This window comes from Sardina pilchardus, chromosome 9 (assembly GCF_963854185.1).
Source record: "Sardina pilchardus chromosome 9, fSarPil1.1, whole genome shotgun sequence".
NCBI lineage: Eukaryota > Metazoa > Chordata > Actinopteri > Clupeiformes > Clupeidae > Sardina > Sardina pilchardus.
This window is the reverse complement of record NC_085002.1, coordinates 14,120,494-14,140,874: the sequence shown is the minus strand read 5'-3', so window position 1 is coordinate 14,140,874 and position 20,381 is coordinate 14,120,494. Positions and strand designations below refer to the sequence as shown.

At 48.7% G+C, this 20,381-nt stretch overlaps 1 protein-coding gene across 3 annotated transcripts in view; it reads right to left on the bottom strand.

The window, feature by feature from the left end:
• Positions 1 to 4,056: 4,056 nt before the first annotated feature.
• LOC134092795 (ataxin-7) overlaps positions 4,057 to 20,381 on the bottom strand; it is a 26,064-nt gene continuing 9,739 nt past the window's right edge. For 2 of the 3 annotated variants that reach the window (XM_062545874.1, XM_062545875.1), the window contains 9 exons: positions 18,689 to 18,793; positions 11,452 to 11,710; positions 10,493 to 10,764; positions 10,029 to 10,111; positions 9,122 to 9,378; positions 7,897 to 8,095; positions 7,324 to 7,445; positions 5,888 to 7,070; positions 4,057 to 4,282 (listed from right to left, as the gene is read on the bottom strand). In XM_062545874.1, the coding sequence (XP_062401858.1) occupies positions 4,265 to 4,282; positions 5,888 to 7,070; positions 7,324 to 7,445; positions 7,897 to 8,095; positions 9,122 to 9,378; positions 10,029 to 10,111; positions 10,493 to 10,764; positions 11,452 to 11,710; positions 18,689 to 18,793 (2,498 nt within the window). In that variant the 3' untranslated portion in view covers positions 4,057 to 4,264. Of the gene's footprint in view, positions 4,283 to 5,887; positions 7,071 to 7,323; positions 7,446 to 7,896; positions 8,096 to 9,121; positions 9,379 to 10,028; positions 10,112 to 10,492; positions 10,765 to 11,451; positions 11,711 to 15,113; positions 15,200 to 18,688; positions 18,794 to 20,381 lie in introns of those variants that run through there. The other variant, XM_062545876.1, reaches the window with a different exon arrangement.

Sequence of the window (20,381 nt, the reverse complement as noted above, 5' to 3'; positions counted from 1 at the left end):
ACTTCTATCGGGCCAATCACATCATGTAGAGTCGGAGGGTGGGCTTAACATAATGATGGCTAACCTGCGACCATAAGTTGTGACCATTAAAGAGAAACTACGCAGAATTGGCGATTTCAACTCTGGTTTTGGTTTTCGTTTTAGCTCGTTTTATGCTTGCATATTTCTCTGCAGAGCTTCTACAGCTTTAACGTGTATATTTATACATATTTAGGCTATATATATATATATATATATATAAATGGCAAGCGTGGTTCTTCTTGTTCCTTACGCGTCTCAGACTTCCAGATGTAAACAAGGAGCGATCGCTTCCTGAACAAACTGCAAGGCTGCAATAGCGGATAGGGACACTGGGGGCGGGAGGAAAAATATTACTGTTTTCGATAAAACTGGTCAGTCAAGCAAAACAACGATTTCTAAGCGATTTTATGACTATGAAAATGTTGCATAGGGTCTCTTTAAGCATGAATTCTCCATCCTGCTACTTGAAAACAAGAAGATGATTGGTTGTAGGCAGCGCCATCCTATTGCGTGGAGAGGGAATTTGAAAGACAACCGTTTATCCCACCCCTCCGATTGAGCCCTGCTATGGTGAGATCCCAGACCCTACATCTTGATGTGGGTCAGGCTCCTCGGGTTAATGCAGCTCGGTAAAGCCCAAACATCCAATAAGTACATGAAACATTTTGTTTGTATAAATAACTGTATAAATTATTTTTTATTTACAGAAACCTGTTACAAAACAAATAGACTATACAATCTTTACTTTAAATAGTAAGTCTAACCTACTATGTTTGTTCATGAATTACATAGCAGCCAACACACAAAAGTCCAGCTGATCAAATGATTTTTGATTATGTATACAAAAAAAAGAAATCAAATATACACACTTTTACATGAGTTTCTATGTGGAACCATAACCCCATAAGCAAGCTGTCCGGTCTCATTCACATTCCAAGTCTACGGTGCTGAGTCAAACATCATCCTCACAAAGTTTCATACACAGAAACAGTGTCAGTTGAGTTGGAATTGGAAGGTAAACAAAAACATTAAAAAGGGTTAAGAGCAAATAATCCGACTTAAAACCTTGAAATTCTGGGTTTCTGTGAAAATATAACTATTCCTCTCACCTGACAACCCTGGATTAAAAAAAAAAAAAAAAGGTTTCACATGTAGGACTGGTAGGCAGGTTCATCAAGCAAGCTCCTAAACCATTTCATAACATTCAAGTAATGTAAAGAAAAAGAAATACTGAACAATACTCTCTGCCCTCGAAACAGTCAAAAGGAAACTAATTCAGGCACTTTCTTTTTCTTCATAAAAAAAAAAAAGACAAAGCGGCAATTTAATTTCAATTAAAAGCAGTGTTTTTTCGGATTAAGGTTTGGCAACGATTGATGCAAAGTGTGCAAGTTCATCTACCTTGCTGTTGAAGGATTGCTTTCATCCTTCAGCCTCTGTTGAGTGTGTTGCCATGCACAAAGATAATGATGCTATGATTTATGACATCTTTGACACACAGGTGGGGGTAGGTGGGGTGAGGGGGATGACAAAGACATAGGTAGCCTCGCATACAGTATCACAGGCCGTCATATTCACATTCTAACTTTGTCTTGATTGATTAGGAGGCAATAATACCACAAGTGAAAACTTGAGACCTTTTTGAAAATACAACGAACGATGCATCAAGTGATTGAGACTCCCGCTACAGTGGTAAAACTCATCTTAAAAGATCCCAGTATGTGTGACTTATGCTCTGGTTGCTAGTTAAGAGGCATATTGCATTATTGGCTTGGCAGTGAACCACTTCAAATAATCTTAAAAGTTATCCTTTTTTACTAAATAAATAATAATGATCTCAATTGTACCAAAAAATTGTAAGAAAATGCCTGTGCAAAAATACATCTCAATATGTACAATTCTGTTTTTTTTTGTTTGTTTTAACAAAATATGTATTCTGAAATAGGGATACTTCAATACTTTTTTTTTTCTTTTTTTTAAACTTATGTACGAAAGAAGCTAAAGAAAGATAGAAAACGCTCCGCTTCTTCTGCTAGGTCTGGTGATTTGACATCACTGGAGTTGACATGGACAGGAGTCGCAGCGAGACGCTGTGTCTAACACACAATACATGACCTTGATGTATGCAAAACAAACCAACAAAACCAAATCTCAACTTGGAAATTCTAATGTCCCAAACAAACGCGAAAAACTATTGCCATCACATTACTCCATGGGGAGGACCTGGTGGTGTTGTTCCTACATTTCTAGAAGACTTAACTTTCTCAGAGTGAAAACATTGGATGATTAGCCAAAGCAGCTTATGTGTAAGTGCCAAATGTTACAATACTGGAGATAAGACTGCTGGGGGAAGTTGCATTTTAGACATGATGAAGGTACCAGATATGCGGTCATCTTTGGGTAGGTTATGGCGGTAAGTTTGACAGAGCACATTATTAGAGTGTTGTGGATAAAAATAAAAATTTAAAAAAGCCACACCTGCGTCCCAAACACGGTGTCCTTGAGTGAGTATACAAGAATGAGTGAGTATACAAAGAAAAAGCAACACTTAGGGTCCTTGATAAAGTCATCATTTGCCCACTATCTTTTATACAAGTCAGAACCAGTCGGAACCGTATTGTATTACTGGGACATCATCAGTGTTCTGTGCATTCTCAGCTGGTAGATGAAAGTATGAATACGTAGGACCTTTTTGTCTTTCAGCATTTTACAGTGAAAGGCTGTAAACACTGATCGTATGACCTACACATGCAACAGACATTGAAATTATGCTGCTACAAAAGTCATAGGAGACAACAATGATAAAATGCGAAGACTTTTAACAAAACCACAAAATCAAACGTTCTCCAGTTGAACTCAAAGAAACCACGTTTTGCGAGGATTAATGTTAGTACTTTGTTTCACTAAGCAAGAAGGCTGGTCGTACAGTAAGCCGTTGCTTTGTGCACTCCAAGTCTGCAGTTCAAGCTTCGGACATGAGACGTACATCACCTAGTGTTGAATCTACAGAGTTCTAATCATGTCAAGTGTTTTTATAATGTTGGTAGTAGTGACTGTGATTTGGTTAACTGTACTGGTGATTCTTTCCCCCAAAGTATGTGCTTTCTTAGAACAGCAGGTTAACTAGGCTAATACTTTTGATATATATATATTTTTTTAAATTGGCTTCATCATGGTTCAAAAATGTTTTTTTCTTGCATCTGCCACGTGTACCCCAACCTGTATTCTGTACCCTCAAAAACGGAAACACACCATTTTATCAGATAACTTAAGACCCGTTTCACAGTCTGTTTACCAAATGTGATTTGGTACTTTGATTGTGATGTGTAGTAACTCTGCATCGACAGTGGCATGCATGATAATTCTGTAACTTGTTTTTTTTTTCCTGAAATATATATATTTTTTCTGTGAATGTTTTAAGGAAACATTAAGACTAAATGTTTGCATACGTCTTCAGTGTAGGTAATTTGGGAATTGGTTTGCAACTTCTCATCACACCTTCAACTAAACTGTATTTGTCCATTGTTTTCATTTTCAGTGAAAAAATAAAAAACGCATCACTACAGCATTTGACTGTGTTTTTAGTGTTGGAACTCCCGATGGCTCAAACACATCACTCTTAAAACATCTGTTGTGGATTTTCAGACCTTTTTTTTTTTCCAGTAGTCCAGCAGAATCTAACCTGACATAACCCAGGCTTTCACATAAACATCGACAGACGCACGCACACGGACACATTCACACATGCGAAACACGCACAAATGGAAGAGACAGGTGGTGGGGGAAAAGAAATCGCGTTGCCGTGCTGGCTCTCCAGTTGCTCCCTGTTACTGCGAGGACGCGGTGATGGCCTAGAGTGCGTGGTACCAGCCCTTTTCCCACACCACTGTCACTAAGCACCAGGCCACAGTCAGGGGCACTTCCCCATTCTCCTTCTCCTTCTCCAGCGCCACCAGAGCAGCTCACTTTCGCCCCCTAGTGGTGAGGCGTGCTGGAATCCCTGCCATCCCCCCCTCCCTACCCCATTGTCTCCCCCACAATCGCTCTCCACTTTGGCCCCCACAGTCTTTGCAGAGCAAAACCCACATGGCTTTAAGAGGACCTTTACCCATGATGTCACCGGACCGTCCAAGAAGTTGTTCAACCCCTGAGGATCATGGGAAGCCGAGAGTAGCGCATCAGAAAGGCCTCGTCCTCTAGTTCCGTCTCGCCGTCACACACAGTCCAGCCCTGGTCACCAATGTCAGGGACGTGCCTTTGGCTGTGAGAAAAGCACAAGGCAGGATCAGTCGCTGTACCAGTAAACATTAACAGCGAGCTCCCACGTATGCCCTAGTCAGCAAGAACAACATGTCCCTTTTCAAAGAAAAACATATCTGGGGTACAGCTACAGGTAAGGTCACATACAGGTAGACACTACAAATCATGTACAGATACAAGCTACCTACACTGAACAAAACACCTTTTTTGGCCCCATTTATCATCAGATCTGAATCAAAGATCTAAGACTATATACACAAAAGGCCTATTTCTCTCAAATATTGTCCACAAATCTGTCTAAATCTCTGTTAGTGAGCACCTCTCCTTTGCCGAGATAATCCATACATTTTACAGGGGTGGCATATCAAGATGCTGATTACACAGCATGATTATTGCACAGGTGTGTCTTAGGCTGGCCACAATAAAAGACCAATCTAAAATGTGCAGTTTCACTATATGGGGGGGGGGGGGGGGGGGGTAGTCAGTGTATACGACCGTATCAGTTGTATACACTGATCCACAGCATCCCAAACATGCTCAATGGGTGACATGTCCGGAGAGTATGCTGGCCATGCAAGAACTGGGATGTTTTCAGCGTCCGTGTAGATCCTTGCAACACGGGGCCGTGCATTATCATGCTGCATGTGATAGTCGTGGATGAATGGCACAACAACGGGTCTCAGGATCTTGTCGGTGTCTCTGTGCATTCAAAATGCCATCAATACAATGCACCTGTGTTCGTTGTCCACAACACAAGCTGCCCATACCATAACTCCACTGCCACCATGGCCACTCGATCCACCACGTTGACATCAGCAAACCGCTCACCCACACAACGTCTGCCATCAGCCCTGTACAGTGAAAACTGGGATTCATCCGTGAAGGGAACCCCTCTCCAAAGTGCCAGGCGCCATAAAATGTGAAGTCAATTACCACGACAAACTGCAGTCAGATGGAGACCCCGATGAGGATGACGAACATGCATATGAGCGTCCACGAGACGGTTTCTGACAGTGCAAAATGATTGTTGCAGCAGCTGTCTGCGTGGCTGGTCTCAAGACGATCTTGGAGGTGAAGGTGCTGGATGTGGAGGTGCTGGGCTGATGTGGTTGCACATGGTCCGCGGTTGTGAAGCAGGTTGGATGTACTGCCAATTTCACTAAAACGCCTTTAGAGACAACTAATGGTAGAGAAATGAACATTCATTTCACGGGTAACAGCTTTGGTGGACATCCCTACAGTCAGCATGCCAATTGCACGCTCCCTCGAAACTTGCAACATCTGTGGGATTGTATTGTGTGATGGAACTGCACATTTGAGAGTGGCCTTTTATTGTGGCAAGCCTTAGGCACACACCTGTGCAATTATGCCGTGTAATCAGCATCTTGATACGCCACACCTGTGAGGTGGATGGATTATCTCGGCAAAAGGAGAAGCACTCACTAACACAGATTTACACAGATTTGTGAACAACATTTGAGAGAAACTCTTAGATCTTTGAGTTCAGCTCATGATAAGTGGGGCCAAAAACAAAAGTGTTGCGTTTATAATTTTGTTCGGTGTACTTGGCTATCTATTTGGACGACTCACTGGTGCTGCAACATACCTGATGTATGAGGGAGTTGTTGGAGAGGCCTGGTGTGCCGGGTATGGTGCGCGCATGCTTGCTGTGGATGTTGTTGACCGATGGAGACTTGGTCACCTTGGGCCTTCCCGGGCCCTGGCCTCCACTTAGCCCTCCTGAGCTGCTGTTGATGGGGCCAGTGGCTGGGGAGCCCTTGCGCTTCTTACCCTCCAGGCGGGCGTCGGGGTGGCCGAACGTGCCGTGCTGCTGCTGCTGTTGCCCCCCGCCGCCACCGTCGCCGCCCTGGTGGACGAAGGGCCCGAGGGAGAGCGTGGAGTCGCTGCTGTTCATCACCACGCTCATGCGCTTGATGGACTCGGCCGGGCTGGCGGAGGGCGGCCCGCGGGCCGACGGCTCGTGCCTCAGGCTCAGCCCGCTCGTGCGGCCCGGGGTGCAGTTCAGCCCTACAGTGTAGACACCGGTGTGCGAGGAGGAGGAGGAGGAGGTGGTGGTGGTGGAGGAAGGGTTGGAGGAGGCAGGCGAGGCGTGAAAGGAGCTCCCGGAGCTGCCCGACGAGCCCACCACGCAGTTCCTCTTGAAGGGCGACGAGGAAGAGGACGAGGAGGAGGAGGAAGGGTTGGCCTCGGTGGTGGTGTAGGACATAAGCAGGGAGCTGTTCTTCCGCTTCTTCCCCAGACTGATGCTGCCGCCGCTGCTGCTGCTGCTGCTGTTGGTGGTGGAGGAGGCGGTGTTGGTGTTGGTGTTGGTGTTGGTGGAGTGGGCCAGGCCGGCAGACGGCGACTCCTTGGGCCTGAAGGAGGACTTGCCGCTGCCGCTGGTCCGAGGCTGCTTGAGGGACCGGCCCGAGGCCGGCGACGGGTGGTGGGGCGAAGGCATCTGGGGCGACGAAGACACTTGTCGGGACTGCGTGCCGTAGGCGGGGTGCTCGGCGGCCGAGCCCTGGGCGCCGGCCGTGGCGCTGCGGGCGTTTAAGGTCGTCCCGTAGGAGAGGGCAGGCTTGCCGCTGCTGCTGCCACTGTCGTGCGACTGGCCGTAGGCCGGTGGAGGCGGAGCCGGCGGGGCGGGGGAGGGGCTGCGGAAGCCCGAATGCGACGGGGAGACGCTGCGGGGGGCGGCGGACGCTGAGGAGGAGGAGGAGGAGGAGGAGAGGGAGTTTGTGCTTGTCCTGTGGGCCGACGAGTTCTCCAACGCTAGCGGGATTTTCCTGGAAGGGAATCGGACAGTTATTCGAACACTTTTCGTTTGGAGTCAACTCATGACTTATCACATTTAGTTTTGTGTTGTTTAGTTTAGTTTATTTCTTACAGAGACCATGTACAGAAAATATTAATCACTTTAAAGAGAAAAGATGCACTGTACCAGATTTAGAGAGAAGGTAAGAGGGAGAAAAAGAAGTGTGGGGGGTGGGGGGGCGAAGCAAAACACGTGTGAACGAGAGTGAAAAACTGTCGACTCACTTCCACATCTGAGAGTTGACGTGCTTGTCCATCATCACGTTGAACGCACAGCGCACTCGGTCCCAGCGTCGGTCGAACGAGTGACAGCTCCTCCCGTAGAGGCGGCTCCCAAAGGTGCAGTACTACGGGGAGAAACACACAGCGGAAGGCAGCGTCACGCCTCGTTCAGCCGCCTTAGCAACAACCACAAGTACTCAAGCAGCCAGAGAGAGTGAGAGAGAGTTAGAGAGGCCGTTTCTTCACACCGTGATTATTCTCTCAGCAGGGATCGCCAGTGTGTTAGCACTGATGTTGGCTGTATCGGAGCAGCGCAGAAACCCTCTTCTTAAGCTGGTACCACAGGGAGCCTCTCACTAAACTGTTATAAACGCCACGCTCAGCATAAAGCCTTGAATGCATAATAACTCACATAAATCACTGTCGTTTGGGGTTCAACTAGCAACACACTTTTAAGTTATGCGCTTCTGGGTCTGGTAGGGTAACCAGTGAAGAAGAAACCACGGTGGACGGCAAATGGACCGGGGTGGGGCGCTGACCAGATGGCCAGGCTCGGGGGGCCATGGGGGTACTTACAGCTGCCGGCCGCGGGTGGTAACCTGAATAGTGGCAGTCCAGCTTGTCCTGGGCGTCCTCTCGCTCCTCTGCCTCGCCCTCGTCGCTGGACAGGCGATTCTGGCCGTCGGTGGCGGCCGCCGGGTGGTGGGGCGGTTCGTGGACTGAGCCGAGGTCCCCCTGGACCGAGCCCCCGCTGTGAGCGTTACTGCTGTTCAGTCTGGCGGGAACAACAACGAAACCACATCATATGCAAGGGCTGCTACCACTATAGAGTCACCAAAGCCATGACGTAGCGTTGGCAAAGCAGCAATTTCACTGGATCTAGACAAATCAATCTAAACATAGTAGTTTTCATTTTTCTTTCTAAATGTTTTTCCATAATTTTACAACGTCTCCAAGACATTTGCATATGTTTTCACAATGTAGGAATCACATACTACAACATACTACCAACACAATCAAATTCAAGTTTTATTTTAGCATAGGTTTCCTTCCGTAAAAGTAACTTCGCAGCATGTGGTTAAAATCCTAAAATTCACGGACGTGTCTTGGCTTTACTTTTGAGGCAAAAAACGTCACTCTTAACAGCCGCCAATCTTTGATGAGACGTGAAATATCCACTTGAAATTAGTTCCTTTCTACAACACCTGCCAGGGAATCCGTGTTATGTGGCTAAGCTGCTGCCTAGCAGGCAAGTCACGTTTATTAGCAATTAATTAGCTAGAAATGATGCCACATGTCTACATTCAATGCTACTTATTACTTAAGCCACCTCGAAAGCTTGTTTAGATCCAGTGACACTGCCCTCATGGGAACGGAACATCACACTTCGGTACTCCATCACAACCTTCTGGCTAAACGCAACCGTCCATCATGACACTCTCAATCCTATTTGATTACTGCCAGCTGTCTTTATTGCATTTATTTATTTATTGTCTAATAAGCCAGGTCAGCTTGTCATACATATTTACACATACTGTGTTTACAAACAAACAGCAAAGGATTATTAAAGCCTAGGAATGTTTCAACAGCAACCTAGTTTTTTTTTTTTTTTTTTTAAAGGCATCTCACATTTGAGTGTCAGAGAGGAATCCTCACTAATGAGAACATGGACACCACACCAGGCAGCTGTAGCCACTCGCCACACGATGCCCGGCAGTGGAGGCTTTTGACTGGGAGGAGGGAGGCAAAGAGGGGGGGGGGGGGGACCAGGGAGAGGAGGGCAAGGGCCAGGGTGACTCACCGTGGAAGACCAGGATTGTGAGGTTTGGGTTTGCTAAGGAGCGAAGGCTTGGTGGCATCGGCGATGCCGTTGGGGGGGTCTTGTAAAAGGCGGGAGGAGGGGGGAGGATGAGGGTCCCTGAGAGGGGGGGTTTGCAGGGGGAGGTCGGACCTGTGCTGGAGCTCCTTCTCCCTGGCGTTGCTCTTGTGCTCGGCCAGCAGCGTGTCAAAGCGCTTCCCCCGGCCCGGCACAGCCCTCCTCTGGCTTAAGGAATGTGTCTGCGGAGAGATGGACATAGAGATGGATATGGACACGGATGGACGGACGGACACACACACACACACACACACACACACACACACACACATACACAGGACGAGAGAGAGAGAGACATGGTTATGGCAAAAGCAGACAAGAGGAGGTAAACCTGGAAGCTTGTTTTTAGGATTTGTCTTTCAGTAGCCACGTTCACTTGGACAGTTTTTTTGTCATTCCGATTAAACTATTCCGAGAATCTTTGATTGGAATAGCCGTTGTTTGCTACTTTTCATTGGGAAGATATAGCAGTCAATCCGAATGACCGTATACATGGGTGCTCATTTGGAATAGGAACGGACTACACCACCTCTTCTATTCTGATTACAATTCTGATCGGATCAGGATTTTCATTCCGATTGAGGTGTTTATATGACGTTTTTTATTCCGAGCTGTTTTTCCGTTTCTAATCGGAATAGAAGTGTCCATGTAAACAGGGCTATCGAGTCCTACAGCTACGATTCAAATGTTAGCGTTTTTGCCATCATAGACTGCATATTTACTCCAGATCATACCCTGGATTTATAGCTGATAGAATGTGAGAAGAGGTCTTCTGCAAATGAAAATGACCAGAGCTGACTGCTGACATGGGTGAGGATAAAGGAGCGCTTACCTTGCATGTTAAGGATCTTGTGCATGGCTTCCTGGCAGGCAGGTCCACGACCCCACAGTGGATGTCTGGGTTGAACTCGCGCTCTGCAGTGGACGAGCATCACAGCGGCAAGCAGGTAAGAGACAATTCTCCAACAAGAGTATTACGTTTGCATATCAAAACATCTCACACCATTAATACCACATGGTTGTGTCTTCTTCTAAAATCTTTTGTGTTCTACCCAATGCCTGTCAACTGAAATCACTATATACTGTAGTCCTTGTTGCAGCGTACAGAGCGCTGACCTTTTGGCTAGATCCATTTGTAAGGTGTAAGGTCACCAGTTTTGTCGCCATGGTGTTATGAACAAGAACTGACACTCATGGCCCATGGGTTACTGAACAAATCAGCCACCAAATTTAGAAACACTACACGGGTCACCACCAATTCTCGTCTTCCTGGCGGCAGCAAGACAAGACCCTCACCTTGCAGGGGCCTCTTGTACTGCGGTCGCTTGCTACTGGCACTGTTGTTAGCCTGCTTCTTGTCCGGCAAGGAGAGGTGTCCCTTCCCGTTGGGGATCTGCCCGGGAGCGAGCATGGGAGGCTTTGGTATGGACGGGCAGCTAAGGCCTGGCTTCATGGGGGAGCTCACAGTGGAGGACGAGGAGGCGGGTGCGTGGCCCATCTTGGCAGAGGGCTCCACCTTCACCTTCCAGGAGTCCACCTTATCCACTTTGACAGCGGCAGGGGTCAGGCTGCCGAGGAGAGACCAGATAGAGATCACAAAGCCCACCCAAAGAAGGAAGACGAACACAAAGAACACAAAATAAAAACACCAGTTGATCTAATCCATTGCTCCCCATCGTCATTCAAATTAACATAGATTTCACCAAGTTCAATTGAAGACTTTTCAAGACACTTTTATGTAGGCAAACATGATATATATCAAAGAAAATGAAAATCCCACAACAAGTAGAAATTTAGTAGCAATTTGGACTGTGATAAATCATTTTACGGGCTGCTGAGTTTTGATCAATGATCAGATCCTTGCTGATCTCGTTTGTAGTTTCATTACTTTATGATTTATCTGTTCTATTAAAACAGAATACAGCACTACTCCATATTGTGCCTCTGAGACTTGACGGACGAATTTAAATGACCAAAAGTAGCAGTAAAAGTGTGTCAATATTGAGAAGCATTTGAAACCTAATACACAATATTAATACATTTAATCGACTTGTAAGGACTCCACCTTTGATGTAAACTATCACTCCTACTCTTTCCAGTCTGTGCCAATCAGGAGTGCTCAGCCTTGCCCTTTTGAGGATGGCAGATAGACCTTGCTCTCTTCTGGGGTGCAAAAATAGGCTAAGAGACTGAGATGTGGGAGATGAGAGGGTTGGGTCCACCCCACCTCGTAGGTCAGGATTGGCCATACTCACATTTTGTCTTGCACCTTGGGGAAGAACGGGGGTCTCCCGTGACCGGAAAACTCTTTGGCTGATTTGTTCGTTTTGGAGTTGGAGGAAGAGGACGAGGAGGACGACGACGTGCTGTTGCCCACAGACGAGCGCCCGGCGACGCCGCCGCTGACGCCCCCTCCTCCGCTGCCCCGACTCCTGTGCGGCGGCGTGGACATGGCGTAGGCGGCCGAGGGCGCCAGCGACGAGGAGGGCTTGCTGGACGAGCTGTGTCTTCTCTCTGCAACACACGGGTCAAAAGGTCAAACGGATCAGACCATGGCAACAGCGGATCAAAAAAAACCGAGCTCCGTTCAGTTACCCAAACAGAAGAGCTGCGCATCCAGTCTCTCACTCCACTGGCGTTTTGAATTGCCCGTTAGAGCTTAACTTTAGACAGCTAACAGTCCTACATGAGTCACTCATATTAAGCCGCAGCTGCAAGTACAGACAATTGGGAAGACTTATCCCCAAAAAGTCAACGATCAGGTTAATCCTCTCGTACCATGAATCATTACTGCAGTATTTTGGTAACACGTAGCGAGGGACACAATTAATGATGAAAACAGAGGGTGCATCGCAGAAAGAGAGTTAGAAAGAGAAAAAAAACACTTCCATTCTAAACCAAACAAACGAGAAGGCATACAAAATTATTCTAAACCATTTAAAAATCATGAAAAAAAAAAAAAAAAAAAAAAGATCAGCCCCAATGGCAGCTAGGCTAATATATGAGGCTAATATAAACTAAGAATATAATAGTATCAATTACTAATAAATAACCCTCAACATACCCTCCAGGTAGACTGTGTAAAACCAAAGCCATACATATCAGTCTGAGAAGGCGAGAAGAGAAAGAAATGGAGCACGGGGAAAAACGAGGGTAGAGGATGATCAAAAAGGGCGGAGAGGTTGTCCTTCCTACGCTACAGAGCAGCGGGGAACAACCAGGTACAGCAGCTAACCACGACAAACCTATATATCCTATGGATCACATTGTAGGACAGAGTTGATTCTGAGGACAAAAATCCCTTGAATGCCACAACAAAAAGAGAGAGGGCGGAATCTGCAACGTAAGGCAACTAAGTGTGTGCCAGCGAAGGCCTTCACATGCTAACACATCTTGTCCACACACTCCGCCCAAGCTGCACACACACATCATTCAGCACGGTGCCATTCAGAGTGCACAGCACACTCTCACTATGCTCTGGCAGAATCTGACACGAAACCTGCAGCCGACGCATTAACTAACTGCTGATGTAAGAGTCCAGAGGAAGGCAAAAAAAAAAAAAAAAACCTCAACACAGTCCCTGTCGGTCAGAGCCAAATGCAGGGAGGAATGAGGACACAGAGAGAGCGAGAGGGAAAGTGAGAGTGAAAGTGTGTGTGTGTGTGTGTGTGTGAGTGTGAGTGTGTGTGTGTGGTTGAGAGAGAGAGAGAGTGTGTGAGTGTCAGTGCGAGAGACAGAGAGATAGAATGAACATCAACAGCATATCATTACTACATTGGGGACTGATTGGGAGACAGAGCAAGCGAGCTAGTGAGAGTGTGTGAGAGTGTGTGTGTGTGTGCGTGTGTGTGTGTGTCTGAGTCTGATGAGAGAGAGAGAGAGAGAGAGAGAGAGAGAGAGAGAGAGAGAGAGAGAGAGAGAGAGAGAGAGAGAGGGGGCATATCATTAGCGTTTGCATTGGGGACTGACTGGGAGATAAAGCGAGGGAGGAAAGAGAGGACCAGCCGACTGATGGCACACTGAGCATGTGAGGACAAACACCAGCGTCGGCTTCGTCCGCCGCTGGCTGGCACGTCACGTCCCGTCGGTGCGCGCACACACACACACACACACACACACACACACTCTGACTCCCACACACACACACACTCCGACTCCACCAACCGTCTGCTAACTCCATGCGGCTCTGGGCTGCCGTCCAGCGGCTGGGCTCATCTCGGGCGAGCGGGCGTGTGTGTGTGTGTGTGTGTGTGTGTGTGTGTGTGTGTATCTGTTTGTGCTTCAGTGTCGTGCCCCCACCCGACAACCAGTCCACCAACCCCCGCTGCCGTGCTTCAACCCGCCCAATCACCGCTCCGCTCCTTCCTGCTCCACTGTTGCTCCCCGAGCCTGCGCTCTCTCTCCACACACACACACACACACACACACATACACACACACACACACACAACCTCACTTCTGTTCCAACTGGGCTGAACTAGTAAAGCGATCAGCCTGACGTATCATGCCTACGTCAGCTACGCAGCCCTTAAACTACCTCCTCGATAACTCTGACCTCCCCCCCCCACACCCACCCACCCCCCCCCACACCCACCCACCCCCCCCAAAACTCCCCCTGGCTGACGCGCTTGCACTACCCTCCCTGCCGCCTCCCGGACACCATCGTCCAACGAGGAAAGACAGAAACACTGGACGGCGCGAAGTCGCTGGCGAAGCCCAGACCACCTCCAGGAGGGAGGGAGAGAGAGAGAGAGAGAGAGAGAGAGGGAGAGAGGGAGAGAGGGAGAGAGGGAGAGAAAGAGAGAGAGAGAGAGAGAGAGAGAGAGAGAGCCTGGGCAGTGTGCCAGGGAAGTGAGCCCCAAACAGTTTACGTCGCCCAAGCCCCCGACCAACAAAAGGACCCTGGCCGGACCGCCGCGCAGCCACGCCACCCCCTCTAACCCTCTGCCCAGCGCAGCGTGCCACGGGGCAATCCGAGACGACAGCCGCTCTCTGGGACGGGAGTCTCCTCTGGGCTAATTGCGGGTCGACATGTTTGCACTAGAGTACCGTGTTATCAGAGGATCAATGGGGCGGTGGTGGTGGTGGTGGAGACTGGGCCGTGCCAAATATCTGTCAGAGCAAACGCAACATTAATTGCGCCGCGGCAGACTAGACTGCGTTAGCTGCCGTTTTGGCACGGCCGCAGTCGCTCGTCGCTCGGCCAGTGAAGGCGGACTGGGAGGGTGTTCATTTCACGCGGGCCTGGCCACCGAAGAGTCACTTCCACCCCCCCGGCCGCCCTCCACCAACTCTCCGAAAATTCCCACAAACACCAGAACGCAGTCCAGCTAAAGCCCAGGCAACCGGGAGGAGGAGGCGGTGGTGGTGGTGGTGGTGGTGTGTTTGTGAGGCGCCGCGTGGCGGGAGAGGGGAGGGGAGGGAGAGGGGAGAGGGGAGAGGGGAGGGCGGGAGGGTGTAGTCTTTTGTTCCTCGTGTTCATAAATGAATGAATAAAACACATTCAGAGGCAGCCGGCAACAATTCCCACCATGCTGCTCCCACCGCCGGGCACTAGAGCTGCAGCACCATTTCGCTCTTCTCCTCCTGTGGACGTCATATGGACGCGTCTCTCAGAGAGAGAGAGAGAGAGTGAGAGAGCAAAAGAGAAAGAGAGGGAGAAAGAGAGAGAGAGAGAGAGAGGGAGAGAAAGAGAGAGAAAGAGAGCAGCGAGAGCTGGTCTACATGGCAACAGCATCGACGAGCCTTCTGGGAGAAAGTTGGTCTCTCAGCATAAGCGCTTGCAGAGATCGGGGCAGATTACGCCGTACACACACAAACCACCCCAACGGACTCACCGACCCAGCGACTCACCTCACAGCGACGGTGAGAGGGCAGGAAAATAATGCAATGCACACTTATACACACAGTCACTTACACATCAAGCGCAGACCGCCCAACATAGATCTTTTCTCTCCCCTTCGCTGTTGTGGAGGGCTTTTTTTGGTTGCCGCCATAATGCAAGTCCCACCCTTTAGAAACGTGATGAATGCCAACTCGGCACAGTCTCCGCTCGGCTCCGCAACCAGAGCCGTTTTTTTGGGAAGAAAGGCTTTTTCAGAGGCCAACACAACAGGCTGCATGAAATTGTCCTGGCTTATTCACAATCCTTTGTGGCCTTCTGTGATACCAGGGGTCTGGTTTCAATGGGCAACACTGTTCATCGAAATCGCCGGAGAGAATCAGTGGGATTCTGTGATTGAAAAGCGGTCACGGGCGAGTAGAGAGCGCGCGCCAATCATCCTAAAGCAGCACGTGTCTCGGGCCGCCACTCTAGGGCCGATAGGAGCGGTAATGGACCACAAACACCACGCGCGACACGGAGAGGCCCCACAGCACAAACTTCAGACGCAAATCAGCGAGGGCCTCATCAACACTCCAGCGCGTGGGGTTACGAGTACTGAACGAAATCCACGGAATGAAATACACTTTTCAATGCGCTTGGTGCCAAGGTTACACTACACACACATTCCTCGCAGTCTATAAGAGCGAATGAAAAAAACCACAAAGCCCCTGGCTTACAGTTAGTGTGGTCACATTAAACAGTGTGCCAGCCTGTACAGAGGCAGTATTGTGATTGAGCAATTGATCTATTTCATGTGCCCTTTTGCAATATCAACCCCCCCAGGGCTCGCCATTGTGTCTCCCTCTTGTGGGCACGGACTAGATAAGACAGGGATAGCCCACGCTGTGGGAATAATCAACTCTCTTTTCTTTAACAACTCGGCTTTTCTCAATCAAATTACTATCACCAAAAGACATACACATACTGTACATACACACAAACACACACAGTAGTATGTGTACAATGTATGTTAGCACTTCACTGTGTATCCCCCAAAGCATTGTTGTTGTTGGTCAACAGACAAGAAAGCGCAGTTCTTCCTTCCCTCTGTGAGATCACTTTCTAGTGGCTATTCTTTATTCACAAGGCTCTGCACTGTACTCCCAATGTCAAGCAGACATTAAAAAAAAAGCCTTCTAGATGAGTCAATCGCACATTCCACAGAATCATAGCTCAGAGGGACATGAATCTGATCTACAACTTCAACAACGCTGCCGCCACCTCTTATTCTGCTGCTGCTGCTGCTTCTCCCTCTCTTTTTCTCTCTCTCCCTCCCTTCTCTCTCTCTCTCTCTCTCTCTCTCTCTCTCGTGGAAGCCGGCCGGCACAGCTGGTGGCAGCGCTGACCTTCACTGCGGGCCCCTGCTCACTACCTGCTGAAGTGAAGTGCTGAGACGCAGCAGAAACACAGTGGAAAACACAGCAGAGCTCCCCAGGACTCCTGAAGCCCGATGTGCCCAGCCCAGCCCAGCCCAGCCCCTGCCACGCACCGGCGCAGGAATCCAGCCCTGTGCCTCATTTACGGAGGGAGTGTCCCCCCACTTCCTCTCGTCTGACTCCGCTTTCTTCCCGGTCGTCTGGTTTAACAAGCGAGACGCATGACTACCAGGACAACTATGAGAGTGGTTAAACTCTGGAAGGCTCCGACTTTGAGCTCATCCAGCCACACACAACTGGATTACTGGACACCGTGTCCTAACAGCGTACGAGGCGACTGACGCATCACGCGGCGTTGGAACGTTCTCTGTCCACACCGAATCTTCCGCTGTGTCATCTCTCTTGTCCGATATAGGATTTCAACGCGCGTTACAGAAGCCAACAGAAACAAGGTGTCCGACAAAAGTTCTGCTCGGGACAGCGTGCTACGCTACGCCGTGCCGCGGCGTCACGTTCGATTCCAACTGAACACAAAGTAAACATACCGATTTGGTCACCGACAACTCGCTCGCATCGCGTGCAGTATTGGACACTGCGCGAGGACTGCCAGAGGTGCACGCCGTACTATGGGAATCCCGACAAGCAAACCTGGTCACAGCGCCAGGCAGAGAGAGGCCCGCTACACGCAGGCCTGCCAGAACAGACAACACAGGCCTGGCTCACAGAGGGGGCGAGCCTCCAGGGAATTAGCATCTGCTGGTCCAGGCCACATCGAGTGGCAACTCATACCACTTCACAGCCGAGAAGAGTCACCCGCTCGTCTGCTTAAGACGAACATATTCACCGCCAGCCACTGGGTGCCTTTCCCTTTTTTTCCTGGAAACGTTCCTTTTAAAAAAAGAATGACTTGCATAGCAAATGATCCCTTGGTTCTCAAATCCATTATTCATCAAGCCCCACCCTTATTTTGCGTGCCGGGGTCAGAGCCAAACTATTAAGTGCACGTGCAACGGGCTCTCAGGCTGACGCCCGCCATGCTTGTGACACCTCGCAGGCGAGAGCCTCACACGATAAGACAATATATTAAAATAACCCCTGAGCGGAGAGACCCATCCACTAAAAGAGGCACATCAAATATTAACTCGAGAATTGTAAACAGAACTCTGGCGGTGGAAATCAAAGGCTTGCTTTCTCCCTTCTCCCGTCCCCCCTTTCAACCCCCCCCCCCCCACACACACACACACCGCTGTACTCACAGTTGTGTAAGCAGAGGTAGAGAAAATAAATGGTAAGCCATCTGTGTGTGTGTGTGTGTGTGTGTGTGTGTGAGTGTGAGAGAGAGAAAGAGTATGTGTCTTACGTCTCCTATGTGTTTTTTAGGGCGTATTCACACCTGCCTTGTTTAGTTCGATTAAAACAAACTCAAGTTTGTTTCTTGCTTGGTTCAGACCTTTTTGACTGGTGTGAATACAATCACTCGAACTCTGGTGCGGACCAGACAAGCGGCCCGAGACCCAGATGAGGAGGTGGTCTCGGAGCGGTACCTATCGAACCCTGATGCGGTTCTTTTATGGTGTGAAAGCAGCCCGACCTCGATCCGACCCAGTTGCAGAAATCTACCTTTTTGGATTTGACGAGCTCCCATAGTTTTCGCGCATTATGAGCTGTACGCAGCAGTAGGCTAATGCTTTTTTGGCTACTATAATTTGATTCTGCATCTCCTACCTGTTCCGTCTTCCATATGCCTGCTGTTAGTGTAGCATGTTGGACACATGAGTGCTCTCCTTCTCAGCTGTTTTGCTGCACGTCTTCGGCGTTGCAAAATTACGAGCATGATATTGTTAAACTCATGTTGCATCAAACGGTCTTGACGCTCCAGCACTTCTGCAAAGCTGTAACTGTATAAACTATATTGCTAGGATAACAACGAGTATAGTACGCAAAGTTTCCATAGTATTTACGTGGGCCAACTTTAACTTTGGCTTCCTTATTCTTTACCCCGCCTACACGTTTACCGGCCAATGGTTGAACAACCTTAGCACATGTGTATTTGGTCCGGACCAAAGCAAGGGAACTAACGGACCTTCCTGGTGTGAATACGCCCTTAAATTCCCTCATGTGATATTTAATTCCTGCCTGCTGTAGTCTGACCTGTGTGTGGGAACTCCCTGAGCAGGGTGTGGCGTGCAGTGGTATGGAGCCTGGAGCACGGCGTACGGCGTATGGACTTACCGTAATGTGCTTGAAAGGCCTGGGGCTTCACCACCTGACTGCAGTGGCTGCACATGACCAGGTAGAAGTCGTCCTGCGCCGGGCACTGGCCGAATATGGGCATGTCTGCATCCACAGGACCACCAAGCGAAACAAAAACAAACAAACAAACAAACAAACAAACAAAACAAACTCATTAGATGAACCTTACAATACTGTTGCCTGCAGTGTTGACAGTGTATTCATGACAATATGATTAGCCTAACTCTCAAATGTGATGTACAGAACCTATTAAACCGAAACCTCATAAACATTAGAACGCACATCAGACAAACACCATCATTAGACGAACAGATAATTATAAAGGACACGCCTTGGCATACGGTTGCTTGCAGTGTTACAGCTTCTTTATGACAGCGCACATACAACAACACTCACTCACACAGGTGAGGTGGGCTTCTGGACCGATTAGACGGAAGGCTAATAAACATTACAGCGCGCCCAAGAGGGGCATCAGGATTTCAATGAGCTGAAGGATCAGGGGCCCAGAGGGGCCTTCAGGTCCGCGGGGGTGATTGACAGGGCGCTTAAGTGACGCTGGTGAAGCTCAGGCCTCCAGACACACTCAAGGTTCACGTGGACGAGAATAATTCATAAATCAATGCTGGAATCGCAGACGGAGATGGGGGGGGGGGGGGGCGACCTGAGTGAACTGCTGCCTGGAGACAAACACTGCAGCGTGGAGAGCGACTGTGTGCAAGCTGTTCATGCACCGCGCTGTACAGTGTGTATGCACGCGTTTGTGTGCGTGGCGGGGCGACCGAACACACACCCGAGGCTTCTGTCTGGTTAAGACAAGGACGCATGGGGGGCACCTAGGAGACACCAGCTCTTAGTATATCCCCCACACCTACACCACACCATCCCTTCACAACAACAGGAAGTGCTTGCACAAAAAAGCGCAGATACAAGTCTTGAATTTCTTTTCTATCTGTTTTTTTTCCTTCAACGAGGACAGGAAAATGAGTCGAGTGATAAGCAGAAAGAGGAGACAGTGCCAGGATTCCAAAGGTTGCCTGAGGAGCACGCCTGCCACAAACAAGAGTGGACTCAGTTGACACAGAGCGAGAAACGAGAGCGCACGAGAGAAGAGAGGGAGAGGGTAGGGAAGCGGGAGAAGAGAGACGGGCAGCAGGGGAGTTGCTGCTGTTAAATTATGGCACATTTTTACAGTTTTAACGCACACAAAACACAAAAAATGCGGCGAGCTCCCAGCCTTTTTCGTATCTAGAGTGTGTGCCCTCCATGGGCTGTGGAGCAAAGGAAAAGCGCTTGCCAAAAAAACAGGAAGCTCTTTCTGCCAGAGGTACATGTAAGCACAAGAGAGAGAGAGAGAGAGAGAGAGAGAGAGAGAGAGAGAGAGAGAGAGAGAGAGAGAGAGAGAGACGTAAAAACAGAATCTTCCTTTTCTGGGGTAATCACTAACTGGCTCCTGGGGACCTGGAGGCTGGTAGCTTCTTGGGAGGTTTCAGCCTGATTAGGTTAGAATAAGATATTATTAGGTTTGTGCAATAAATAACAATGGTGCTTAATTAATCACGCTAAATAATGTGTTCCCATTCATCTGTACACACAGTGGTACATGACAATATTGCATATTGTTTCATTTAATATCATTAGCAGTATTCATCCATACGTGTGATTAAAAAGGTCA